The 13944-nt window shown below is 40.9% G+C and overlaps 1 protein-coding gene across 1 annotated transcript in view; it reads right to left on the reverse strand.

Moving 5' to 3' along the window:
• Window positions 1-268: 268 nt before the first annotated feature.
• Window positions 269-13944, reverse strand: part of LOC121328037 (dynein heavy chain domain-containing protein 1) — a 75017-nt gene continuing 61341 nt past the window's right edge. Inside the window, exons 20-21 of the mRNA XM_041272488.1 lie at window positions 3567-4168; window positions 269-1037 (exon numbers count right to left, since the gene is read on the reverse strand). Of these exons, the coding sequence (XP_041128422.1) occupies window positions 687-1037; window positions 3567-4168 (953 nt within the window). The 3' untranslated portion in view covers window positions 269-686. The remainder of the gene's footprint in view (window positions 1038-3566; window positions 4169-13944) is intronic.

Raw genomic sequence — 13944 nt, forward strand, 5'->3', positions numbered from 1 at the left:
AGCCACATGCATTACAGAGATAACACAGACATAACAAAGGAGATAGCTGCTTCTGCATCCAGCGCTCAAAGAATATCACAGACATTTGGTCAGTTTGGTGATAAAATGAGTGATCAGGAGAGAATTTATCAGTATGCACGTCTATAAATAGGTATGTAAAATATACAGCGAACAAAGGGTGGGGCTTGGCTGGAAATGCAGTACTGATGTCATTTTGCCATGAAATGCGTTTTAAACCTGTTTTACTCTGAAAATAAAATATTTTAAATGGCGCGTGTGAAAATAAATTGGACCTGACATGCCTGACAGGCTCTGAATAAATGGACTGCAAAGGGTTAATGTGCTGACTTATGCTATCTTTATATTGTTCTTTTCCTAATTTTGTACTGCATTTTATTCACAAATCTTTGATAATGTATAAAAGATATAAGTTGCATGTTTTATTGTGCAATTGTTTCCTCGCGATCTTGAGCTCGTTTAGGAAAAATGTGTAACCTAAGAGTGCAAGAATTAAACCATTACACACATTCATTATCTTAACAGCTTGTGCAGATTGTTTCTGAACCGAAAGTCCCTTTTATGAGCTCCACAAAAACAGACCTATATATCCTACATGAATTTTACTGTAGTTTCAGGTTTACATTTTTCATAACGCATAAGAATTTATTTAGTTTTTACATTATTGATCACATCACACTGACGACACACACTCGCCTCAGTTTACATAGCACAGGGTCAAGTTTTGCCACCAGGGGAATGTAAGTAATGACATTACTGTCCCTCAAACTGATTTTTTCTTTGGCCGTTCCCAGGTAGACAGGACAGAGGTAGAGTGGAAAAATGGATGAATCATGTATCCTCTTCGGACCATCTGCTCTCCCTCTGATCCACACAATTGGCAGATGGCAGGGCTGGGCTGAAAGTGTCTCCTGGATAGCCCCTAGTCGTGTATCCCACAATGCGTTGTGCAGCTCCATGCCTGTCAGATAGGCGCCAGTTTGAGGGGGAGAAGAAGGGATGGTGCTGGTTCTCAGGACCTAGAATCAGAGTGGAGAGAACTGCATTCAAAATGTGTTTTTTTTATAAAAATCTAATTTTTGTGTGTGCAATTTATTAATGTAATGAAAATCTGTTTCATTGCATTTTTTTTATTTTATTTTTGTCTGTTGATGTAATTAATTTGAATACTGGATTTCTGGAACCTGTTCGATATCTGTGTTTAAAGTGGTTAACAAAATAATTGCAGAAACACGTTATAGCACACATTAATTTTTATTTTGAAGCGTAATGTCTGGTTCTACTTCAGGTTAAAGGAGGTTCTCCATTTCCTTTTGCCTTTTTCTTGGGTTATCTGTTTGCATGATTGTTGGGGACTCCATATTGAGAAATAAAGCAAGTTCAGTTCGCAGTTTGGACCCCCTTACTACAACAGTGTACTGCCTTCCAGGAGCCTTTGTCATACACATCACTGAGAACATGGACGGGCTCCTAGAACGAACAGGAGGCAACCCGGTAGTAGTCGTCCACATCAGTACAAACAACATTACAAGAGACAAAATTCCTGCAAAACAAATTTCAAGAGCTAGGAAGGAAATTAAAAGACAAGACAAAAAACTGGTATTTTCTGAGATACTGCCGGCACCTTGCAAATGATCATATGGACAGCTGGAAATAATTTAAACGCATGGCTGAAAATGTGGTGCACACAGGAAGGCTTCATCTTGAACATTGGACCGCATTCTACAACAAGGACTATCTATATAGGTGGGACGGAATGCACTTAAATAAAAAAGGGAATCAATCTACTTGGAGAAAAGATCCTCGAGCAGGTTCAGAAACATTTAAACTAGAAAGGAAGGGGGAGAAATCAACAAAAAAACAGAAGGGAGACCACATCAAAACAAGGGTAATAACTCAGGTAAGATTAAATGTATTTATCTAAATGCTAGAAGTACCAGAAACAAAACTTGAAGATACTGCACTAACAAGTAACTATGATGTAATAGGTGTTACAGAAACTTGGTTGTCTGAGAGTGATGGAGACAAATATAATATTTGTGAGTATACACTGTATAGGAACAGACAGGGGTAGCGCTATACAGTGCCTATAGAAAGTCTACAGAAATTTTCACCTTTTGTTGCCTTATAGCCTGGGATTTAAATGCATTATTTTTTTTTTTTTCATTTATCTACACACATTCCTACCACACAACTTCCAAGTGAAAAAAATGTTCTAGATAAAATAAATAAAAATCCACAACATTTGTCATAGCAATCCTAAACTTAGCTGAGGTAGGGATAAATCACTTTCGATACCTTGGTGGAAAATCACAACATAGAAAGTGTGAAACTTTTCACTCCTGTTTCAAGGAGTGGTGATTCCCTGAAAGTCTACACCCCCTTTTAAAATTTTCACCTTTTGTTGATAAATTATAACCAAAAATGCATTTCAAAAGAACTCTGGGACAAAGTTGTTGAAAGGCACGTTCAGGGGATTATATAAAAAAATATCAAAGGCCTTGAATATCCCTTGGCGCACGGTCAAGACAATTATTCCAAGTGTAAAAAACCACCAAGACCCTGCCTAGATCAGGCCTTCCCTCCAAACTGGATGACTGAGCAAGAAGGAGACTGATCAGAGAGGCTACCAAGAGGTGTGGCAACTTTGCAAGAGCTACAGGCTTTTATGGCAAAGACTGGTCAAAGTGTGCATGGAACAATACCACAAGCACTCCACAAATCTGGCCTGTACGTAGGGTGGCAAGAAGGAAGCCATTACTCAATAAATCCCAGCTTGAATCCTGTTTGAAGTATGCAAAAAGACTTAACCCTGTGCTAAATCCACACGGTTTTGTGTCAAAACATTCTTTGTGGTCTTACGAAACTAAAATGGAACTTTTTGGCAAAATGCAAAGCGTTATGTTTGGCAACCCCAACACCAAGGCATCACCCAAAGAACACCACCCTACTGTGAAGCATGGTGGTGGCAGCATCATGTTATGGGGATGTTTCTCATCGGCAGGGACTGGGTATAAAAAAGGATCAGAAGGGAAAATTGAATGGATCAAAGTATAGAGAAGTCACGAGGAAAACCTGATGCCCTCTGCAAGAAGTGGAAACTGGGATGGAAGTTCACCCGTCAGCATGACAACAACCCAAAGCCACAGAAAGCTACACTGGAGTGGCTAAGGAACAAAAAGGTAAATGTCCTTCAGTAGCCCAGTCAGAGCCCCTAAATTCAATCTAAAATCTGTGGCATGACTTAAAGATTGCTGTCCATCAACACTCCCCAAGGAACTTGACAAAGCTTGAACAGTTTTGTAAAGAAGAATGGTCAAATATTGCCAAATCTAGGTGTAAAGTTGGTAGAGACCTATCCCAACAGACAAAGCACTCCACAAAAATACCAGTGAGCCATCAGACATTGAAAGGTCATTTCAGAAACAAAGACAAAAATAAAGTTTTTTCTAAAGCTGTCATCCCATTCCAAAACTAACATTTCTAGAACTACCAACAGGGCCTCAGCCCCCCCACCCCCCCACCTCCTAGTGCCACACAGCTCTTACCTGGTAATGCAATTTGTATTCACTGAGGTTTCTCTGCTCGGCTAGTGCACTCTCCTGCAGCAAGGCTACCAGGAATCCCTTGGGGTTCTCAAAGGCAGATAAATTGTAGACTACAGTAGGTGGCACACCAAACAAGTACAACCTCAGTAACTCCAGACGGGACTCCAGCTGGCACAGCAACTGCAGGGGGGGCTGAGATGGGTCTTTGTTGTTGTTGATGTTGCTGTGGCTCCTTGATCTAGTCAGGTCTGTCAGAAGGGAGGATATCAGAGTGATCAATCCTTTCCACTCCTGCTCTAAGAACTCATGCATTGGACCACTTTCCTCTCTATCCTTTCTGCCTTCTCTCCAGTTCAGTGCCTCTCGCAGTGCCTGCAGTTTCTTCTCACAGTTTCCAAGGTCTGGAGTTACTGATTTGCTGACTTGTTTAACACTGGGGGTCTGTGTTGCCAGCAAGAGCTGTTCAAGGGTCCTGCTCCTTTCACTGATGAGAACCCCCGCCAGCCCTGCGCTGAACCCCAGACACAGTGGGTCAACAGGAGAGGGGAGCTGCTGGATCCTGTGCTCCACACTCCTCAGTACAGAACCAACAGGTGAGATACCTGCAAACATACAGCATGGCATTAAATGGTGGTCTAAACTGTTATTTACACAAAACTACCACACAAGGTGTCACAATTGGCTTAGAGCACTTCTCGGAGTGAGACCAAGGATTAGATGGACATTGAAACTGAACCATGTTATCTTTGCTCTTTTTTTCATCACTCGATTTCCAAGGTGTGGTATCCAAAGCATAATCAACAGGTACAGAAACATCATCTCTAATTGACAAACCCAGGACTATATCCTTAAGTCTTGACTTGACAACAAAACTGGCAGAAGGCATAGGTGTCTTGTCCATCAAATCAACATTATGAAGGTCACTCTTGAAATCAGGACTTAACCCTTTGTGGTCCTATGTAGGACCAGGTCCAACATTACAATTTTCCCTTTCCAGTCAAAAAGACGTCAAGCACAGGTCTCTAGTCGTTTTTTCTCAAGAAAAAGTCGAGAAATCAATGGCTGAGTGTGACCGATAGGAGCCGAAAAAATAAAAAGGGGCCGGATCTGAGCAATACACATAGCCCCATGCACCATAGAGATAACACGGACATAAACAAAGAAGATGGCTGCTTCCGCATCCAGTGCTCAAAGAATATCAGACATTTGCAGAGCTTTTTGAGATGTTACAGTAATAAAACAATGACTAAATAGCATTTTTGAGGATTTATCAGTATGCCCAACTATGAAGAGTATGTGAAAAATACAGCAAACAAGGGGTGGGTCTTGCCTGTAGATGCAGTGCTGAGTGTCCTTTTGCTATGAAGTCTGTTAAAACTGTTTTACTCTGGAAAAAAATTAATTAAACAGCATGTGTAAAATAAACAGCTAGTAAGAAAATAAATTGGACCTGACCTGCCTGACAAGTGCTGAATAAATGAACTGCTAAGGGTTAAAGGATGTGTTGCAGTAAGAATAACTCTGTTAAAAAAGGGGAACAAGACTGAAAAGCTAAAATGTGCACAATAACACAGAAATTGGACTATTGAACAATGGTTAAAGGTGCTTTGGACTGTTAATGGATGGACAACGACACCTGCGCCTTCTGCCAGTTCTGTTGTCATTTCAACACTTGTCTTTCTATTCCTTAAGGATATTACCTTCAAGTAATGCTCATCCTTATTAGACAGCTTTTTGGTCTTCCAGTCCTGGGTTTGTCAATTACAGATGATGTTTCTCTGTACTTGTTGACTATGCTTCGATACTACACCTTGAAAATCGAGTGATGTAAGCTATTTCACTCAATGTTTTTTTTATGCAAATAAAGGTTGTTATGCTAGTAGAAAACACCAGTGGAGGCTTTGAGTAAATTGTTGATGCTCATAATGCATCAGAGTAGAAAAATACAACGTGTCTTTTGCACAGCAGTGTATATATATAAACATTTAACTATACATAATAAAACAAAACAATTGGGCCATAGCTATCTGGTAGAAAAAATAGAAAAGCAGCATCATACTTTCAAAGCAATACACAGCGTATTGCTACAGAAAAAATGACATTCCTACCGAAAAAAAGAAAAAGCATGACAGAGATAATAAGTAATCCAAGGCACATTCTGATTCCTTCTCAATCACTAAAACATACCCACCCCCACCCCCCACTCTCAACATAACTCCAAAGCGGAGACCATATACTCCAAAATGTCAGTTATGTACAGTAGGTCGTAGGTACATTTCTCGGAAGGTAAGACCTGTAATGCTTGGGTAATCCACATCTTGGTAGACGGAACTGCATCTCATTTCCACAGCAACAGATGGTGACATGAAATTTAACATTTAAGAAACCTTGTACAATTAAATGTATGGATCGCCAAAAACTTTTAATTTTATCAATGTGCAAAAAACCAAGCATGTATGTAAGTGCCCTGTTCTGAATGACATCTGCGACACATTGGGGAATAGTCTGTGGAAATTCTGTTAAGTCAAATTGGAGTCAGACCTTCACCCCCCTTGGACTTTTCCACATTTTATTGTGTTACAAAATGGAATCAAAATGGATTTAATTAGGAGTTTTTGCCACTGATCAACACAAAAAAAGTCCATAATGTCAAAGTGAAAAATAAAATCTACAAATTGTTCTAAATTAATTACAAATACAAAACAGAAAATAATTGATTGCATAAGTATTCACCCCCTTGAGTCAATATTTGGTAGAGGCACCTTTGGCAGCAATTATAGCCATGAGTCTATTTGGATAAGTCTCTACCAGCTTTGCACATCTGGACACTGCAATGTTTGCCATTCTTCTTTGCAAAATTGCTCAAGCTTCGTCAAGTTGGATGGGGACCTTTGGGGAACAGCAATTATCAATTCTTTCCACATATTCTCAATTGGATTGAGGTCCAGGCTTTGACTGGGCCACTCCAGGACATTGACCTTGTTGTTTTTAAGCCACTCCAGGTCTCTTGCAGACTTCAGCAGGTTTTCCTCCAGGATTTCTTTGTACTTTGCTGCATCCATTTTGCCTTCTATCTTCGAGCTTTCCAGGCCCTGACGCAGAGAAGCATCCCCATAGCATGATGCTGCCACCACCATGCTTCATGGTAGGGATGGTGTTCTCAGGATGATGTGTGGTGTTAGGCTTGCTCCAAACATAGCGCTTAGCGTTGAGGCCAAAAAACTCTATTTTGGTCTCATCAGACCATAGAATCTTCTTCCACTTGGTCTCTCTCCCACATGCCTTCTGGCAAACTCTAGCCGAGATCTGATGTGAATTTTTTTTTCAACAATGGCTTGCTTTTTGCCACTCTCCCATAAAGGCCAGTTTTGTGAAGCACCCGGGCTATTGTTGCCGTATGCACAGTGTCTCCCAGCTCAGCTGTGGAAGACTGTAACTCCTTTAGAGTTGCCATTGGCCTCTTGGTGGCCTCCCTGACTAGTGCCCTTCTCGCCCGGATACACAGTTTTTGAGGACAGCCTGTTCTAGACAGATTCACAGTTATGCCATATTCTCTCCATTTCTTAATAATGGACTTTACTGTGCTCCGGGGGATATTCAATGCCTTGGAAATGTTCTTCTATCCTACGCGATTGGTGCTTTTGAAGAACCTTATTCCGGATTTCCTTTGAATGTTCCTTCGTCTCCATGGTGTAGTTTTTGTTAGGAAATGTACTCACCAACTATGGGACCTCCCAAAGACAGGTGTATTTCACCTGAAATCATGTGAAACACCTTAATTGCATACAGGTTGGTGTGCAATTAAGGTGTTTCACCAGAGCTTATTTAGGTGTGTCATAGCAAATGGGGTGAATACTTATGCAATCAATTATTTTCTGTTTTATATTTGTAATTAATTTAGAACAATTTATATATTTTATTTTTCACTTTGACAGTATGGACTTTTTTGTGTTGATCAGTGGCAAAAACTCCTAATTAAATCTATTTTGATTCCATGTTGTAACACAGTAAAATGTTGAAAATTCCAAGGGGGTGAATACTTTTGAGAGCCACTGCATCTAGAAACTAAATTTGTTTTTCTAAATTGCTGACTATAAAGTGTCAAATATTAAGTCTTTATTAGGTATTCCAAATTCCCCACTGATTTCTAAAAAGGGTTTAAGAGTATTTTGATCCAAGATAAGTTATGAATGCCCTTATGAAACCAACAATATTAAGAATGGAAGGAGGCAGCTCCCGAGTGGCGCATCCAGTACAGGTGCTCCGCGTGGAGTGCAGGATGCACCCTATAGCCTGGAGATCACTGGTTCATATCCAGGCTATATCATTTGCCCATCATGACTGGGAGTTCCCAGGGGGTGACGCACAATTGGCCAAGTGCCGGCCGAGTAGGGAGGGCTCAGGTCAATGCACACCAGCGACTCCTGTGGCTGATAGAGCACCTGTGAGTCTGCTGAGGAGCCATTCAGATCTGTGTTGTCCTCCGGCAGACGTGCAGTGCGAAAAAGATGGCTTGGCAGGACGACAAATGTTTCGGAGGACTCGTGTCTGCCACTGTTTTGCGAAGTCCACGTATGGTTGCAGTGGTGGACCAAGATTAATACATACAATTGCCAATTCCAAAATTGGGAAAAAATGGGGTAAAAAAATCCATTGGTAACGACTAAATTAAAAAAAAAAAAGTATGGAAGGTGGGAGATCTGGATTGAGATGAGGGGAGAGAAAGCAGACACAGCAGGTGGTATACCATTGAACTTTTTACAAACATTCCAAGACAACAAAATGTTGTAAATCACAAAAGACTTGGTTATGTAACCCAGGTTTTTATATTTACTAATAAAAGGAAGGCATCTCATAGGGTGACTTGACAGTCATGGGGTTTCCTTGCGGGTCAGTTTATGTGAAATTGCGACGCCTGTGCACGTTTGGGAGAATTACACTATGTAACACAACTTTTGTTCCTGGGTAGTAAGCGTTATTTCCTAATTGCTTATGCCTCAAAAGTATAGAAAATGGCTATTATTCCCCACAAACTTTGCTTTTGTGACCAGGACAGTGATATTTCAAAATATCACTATTTCCAATGGGAAAACGGGCAAATGTGTGTCTTTTCTTTCACATAAAGTCAGAAAAAAACAACATATGAATCCAAATTAACATGTATTTATACTAAAGGGATACAAAAATGACTACAAAAGATTTAGAAGTGAGTAGTTTTTCGAGATTTACGATTATATATATATTTTGAAATATCACTGTCCTGGTCACAAAAGCAAAGTTTGTGGGGAATAATAGCCATTTTCTATACTTTTGAGGCATAAGCAATTAGGAAATAACACTTACTACCCAGGAACAAAAAAAAAAAAAAATTTGTTACACGGTGTTATTCGTGTAAATCAGGTTTGTGGCTGAAAAAAATGGCGGGTTGTGATTTACATAAACGCCCAGTTGAACATGGGTTACGCTTGTTTTGGGCTTGGTGTGAAAGGCAGTGCTGCTTTTTTTTTCTCATTGGACTGTAACCTTCCCCTTCACAGACAGCCACTGATTCCTGAACACCTCATTTTGTTGACAATAGTTTGTGCAGGACATAGCAGGCATGGCAATTTTGGGAACTAATTAATGCACTTCAGTCCCTTTCAAGTGCCCACTACCTGTATTTGCCCAAGCATGGTGTTGAATGCTCATCAGCAGCTGTCAGCAGTCCAGACAGTTAGGGTTTCTAAGCCAGAGTAGTATACAGCATCAGCTGATCTCCTACATGCTGTATTGCCTGAATGAAAGGGATACTGTATATAGAAATATAAACGTCTCCGCCAGTTTTCAGCCATGGTGATCTGCAATACCTGTTGGTAAGTTTCATTTTATACCTCCAAGTTTATTTTTAATGAATGAGTCTTAAGATAAAGAGTTGAAACAGTATTCACTACTAACGACATGACATCCCACTAATGACATTGAAAAACAATTTGGGCAAGAGCAGTAAAACACATTATTAACCAGCCAGGCACAAGGTATTTTGCTTTTTTTATAGCAGCTTAGATTCACTCATGTACCAGTTCTCTGTGCATGGAAACCACAATTTCAAGAATTTCACTAGTAATCTTCAAAAACAACATGAGTACTTTAAACATAGCTAATTTACATATCAACCCCCACCTTTCCCATTCATTTGCATGACGTCGGGTGAAAAGCCTGGTTTACTCGAATAATATAAACTGAGCGAATGGAAACCCAAAAAAGCATTTTACACAAGGCATTTTTCTCATGTAAATGTCTCGAGTTAAAAAAAACTTGCATGGAAACCCCATGAATGACTCACGCCATGTCCATAGGGAGTCTTGACGATTTAAAAGCCAGCCCATCATCTGCCGAATTTAATGAATGAAGACTGGGCGGGGCAAGACCACCCTTTTGTATGGGTTTGATTTTGATCAGAGTAAGAATTTAATTCGCATTTTTTTATTACCCCAAATAAATTAAGATATATGACTATTGATTTATTTTAAAAAAAAAATGTGACAGATAACAAGGAAGAGAATGAAACAGACAAATAAGAACATAAGAACATAAGAACATAAGAAAGTTTACAAACGAGAGGAGGCCATTCGGCCCATCTTGCTCGTTTGGTTGTTAGTAGCTTATTGATCCCAAAATCTCATCAAGCAGCTTCTTGAAGGATCCCAGGGTGTCAGCTTCAACAACATTACTGGGGAGTTGATTCCAGACCCTCACAATTCTCTGTGTAAAAAAGTGCCTCCTATTTTCTGTTCTGAATGCCCCTTTTTCTAAACTCCATTTGTGACCCCTGGTCCTTGTTTCTTTTTTCAGGCTGAAAAAGTCCCTTGGGTCGACACTGTCAATACCTTTTAGAATTTTGAATGCTTGAATTAGGTCGCCACGTAGTCTTCTTTGTTCAAGACTGAACAGATTCAATTCTTTTAGCCTGTCTGCATATGACATGCCTTTTAAGCCCGGAATAATTCTGGTCGCTCTTCTTTGCACTCTTTCTAGAGCAGCAATATCTTTTTTATAGCGAGGTGACCAGAACTGAACACAATATTCAAGATGAGGTCTTACTAGTGCATTGTACAGTTTTAACATTACTTCCCTTGATTTCAATTCAACACTTTTCACAATGTATCCGAGCATCTTGTTAGCCTTTTTTATAGCTTCCCCACATTGTCTAGATGAAGACATTTCTGAGTCAACAAAAACTCCTAGGTCTTTTTCATAGATTCCTTCTCCAATTTCAATATCTCCCATATGATATTTATAATGTACATTTTTATTTCCTGCGTGCAGTACCTTACACTTTTCTCTATTAAATGTCATTTGCCATGTGTCTGCCCAGTTCTGAATCTTGTCTAGATCATTTTGAATGACCTTTGCTGCTGCAACAATGTTTGCCACTCCTCCTACTTTTGTGTCGTCTGCAAATTTAACAAGTGTGGGTAGCACATTCATCCTAATTACATTTATTCCAAAAGTCCAAAAGTGAGATTGGTAAAAGAAACCGGATTAATAAATCGGGTTTGATTCCCTATCAATTATGAAATTTAACCATTACCTAATGGGTATTTATCCTTAAAGACCCTGTAAAGTGAATAGACATAACAAAGACTGCTCATCACAGATCTCAATATTGTTTTTCCTTTCATTTGACCTGAGACAAGATAGTTTACAAACAGATAAGTGTTTCATGTGTATTTTCATGTGCTTATTCGCTTGTGTAATCACACTATTAATGTGATTTATATTACGTGAGTACAGTAATTGCTATTTACATGTATAGTGCACTCAGCCATGGTTTTCGTCAAGTCCCTCAGTGACCTTGTGCTCTGTGTGAAGCCAACGGCTCTGTCGCCCTTTCCTAGGGTTTGAATAACCTTAAGTCGGCTACTTGTGTTCTCTCTCAGGCTGCTAGCTTTGCTGAATTTAAAAATAAAAATGTTGTTTTTTATTAAGACAATTATGCATAATTAACAGCAATCGAGTGTTTACTGTTTTGTGTGAAAATAGTTTCTCTGTGTATTTTTCTGTTTCTTTTCACAGAAATTCTAGCGCACCTGTTGGACCGAGACGTACGCTTTGAGTTAAAACTGCTTGAGTTTTCACACTCAGTGTCTCGTTGCCACATTTAATTCTGCTTGCAGAATTGTTGTAAGACTATTAGGGCTCTAACAGTAGGTTTCCTCAGTTTTCATTGTTAGTTAGCCAAAAGCTTTATAGGTGAGCATCCCTATAAATTACTCCCGTGGTAACCGTAGGTCCCAGACCTGCTCCCGTTCCCACTGGTACACTGTACATCGAATGAGTTTACCATTCCGATTCACTATCAGTCGCTGGACTCAGCTCTTCTTCGGGTCTGGCCTTCCGCAGCCCCTCCCAAAGTGTTTTGTTGCCGCTCTGCGTGCAGTGCCATTGTGAAGGCTGTCACGGCTCTGACAGAAGGCTTTCCCCAGGCTTAGGGCTGTGTCGGTTTCCCAGAAGCGCTATTGGTGCTCTGGGTTGTGTCTGACTGCTTGCAATCTTTCCTGCAGTGTTTCGTGCCACCTTGGTCTCTGCTTGCATTACCACTGAGAAGCTCTGACTGCAGGCTTTCCCCAGTCTTAGGGCTGTATTGCTTTGTCAAAAGCTACATAGGTGGGCATCCCTATATATTGCTTCTGTAGTAACTGTGGGTCATAGACCTGCTCTGTTCCCGACATGGTATATGTACCGAACAACAACGAATAAGGTTACTGTAACCGAGTGTACCACCGAACCGGATCATACCGAATGTACCAGACGGAGTGTACCACTACCAAGTGGCGAACCACCACCAGGGATACCACCGAAGTGTACCGTACCGAGTGTACAACTGAACCAGACCGTACCACTTGAACCGGACCTTATCGAAGGAACCAGACCGAGTGTACCACCAACGAACGGTACTGTATAGAGCATACCACCTGAAGGGTTAAAATAAATATTTAAACAAGTAGTATGAAAATGCTTGAGTATGTCTGTGTAAGCTATGTTGAAATATGGATAGGTAAGTCAGTGCTTTACAAGGACATCGCACTTTGGCTTCCCAGCATCATCCCTTAAGTGGATGGCTGCATCCTCCTCTGAAGGCGCTGTGCCAAGGGAGAACAGGAGTTGAACGGGTGGCACAGTATTTTTCATCATCCTCTGCCTCTCTCCCCATCTCTTGTTTCTAAAAAGATTAGGAAAATGATCACTGTTCTCATAGATCAGAGGACAAGGTCTGGGAACGCACTGTTCCACCAACCCCCGCTGTTCTCTTGGAACGACAAGGGGCATCTCATTTCCATCGCTGCCTCTGAGGAGATGGGCGATCCAGAGTTACCCTCTGAGGAGGTGGACACGGAGAGCACAGTGCCAGTGGCTCAACCTTCTCTAATCGGCAGAACTTCTGCCTTTAACTAAGAGAGCTACTGAAGCAATACAAGTCCCATGGTCTGTTGATGAGACACAGAAGCTGTCCATTTTTGAGGACGAGCCTATTAGGAAACTCGGCTTGTCTTAGTTCCCTCCAGTAGATGCACTTCTTTGGTGTAGGCACCAAGTTAATGCTCCTTAAAAAAGCTACCTGCCCAAATAAACAGTTTCGGGTCTCAGAGGTGATCCTTAAGCGGGCTTGCTCAGCTGGTGTGTTTGCTGCATGGCAGGTCAATCTGTATCTGAGTCGATGGTTTCCGAGGAACAGCTTATGAGTTGTGTGTACTTCCATTTGGCTCACTGTGTCTTTTCAAAGTGGCCCCATTGAGACTCGGAGGCATCAGAGTTCTCAATTACCTGGGCAACTGGCTCATTTGTGCTCAACCTTCAGCGCTGGTGGACACAGCCAGCTCACCTGTGCTTAGGCGTGGCGCTGGGCAGCATCACCAGAAGGGAAGTCATAAGAACATAAGAACATAAGAAAGTTTACAAACGAGAGGAGGCCATTCGGCCCATCTTGCTCGTTTGGTTGTTAGTAGCTTATTGATCCCAAAATCTCATCAAGCAGCTTCTTGAAGGATCCCAGGGTGTCAGCTTCAACAACATTACTGGGGAGTTGATTCCAGACCCTCACAATTCTCTGTGTAAAAAAGTGTCTCCTATTTTCTGTTCTGAATGCCCCTTTTTCTAAACTCCATTTGTGACCCCTGGTCCTTGTTTCTTTTTTCAGGCTGAAAAAGTCCCTTGGGTCGACACTGTCAATACCTTTTAGAATTTTGAATGCTTGAATTAGGTCGCCACGTTGGGGGGGGGTCTTCTTTGTTCAAGACTGAACAGATTCAATTCTTTTAGCCTGTCTGCATATGACATGCCTTTTAAACCCAAAATAATTCTGGTCGCTCTTCTTTGCACTCTTTCTAGAGCAGCAATA

This window comes from Polyodon spathula, chromosome 15 (assembly GCF_017654505.1).
Source record: "Polyodon spathula isolate WHYD16114869_AA chromosome 15, ASM1765450v1, whole genome shotgun sequence".
In the NCBI taxonomy this organism is placed as follows: Eukaryota; Metazoa; Chordata; class Actinopteri; order Acipenseriformes; family Polyodontidae; genus Polyodon; species Polyodon spathula.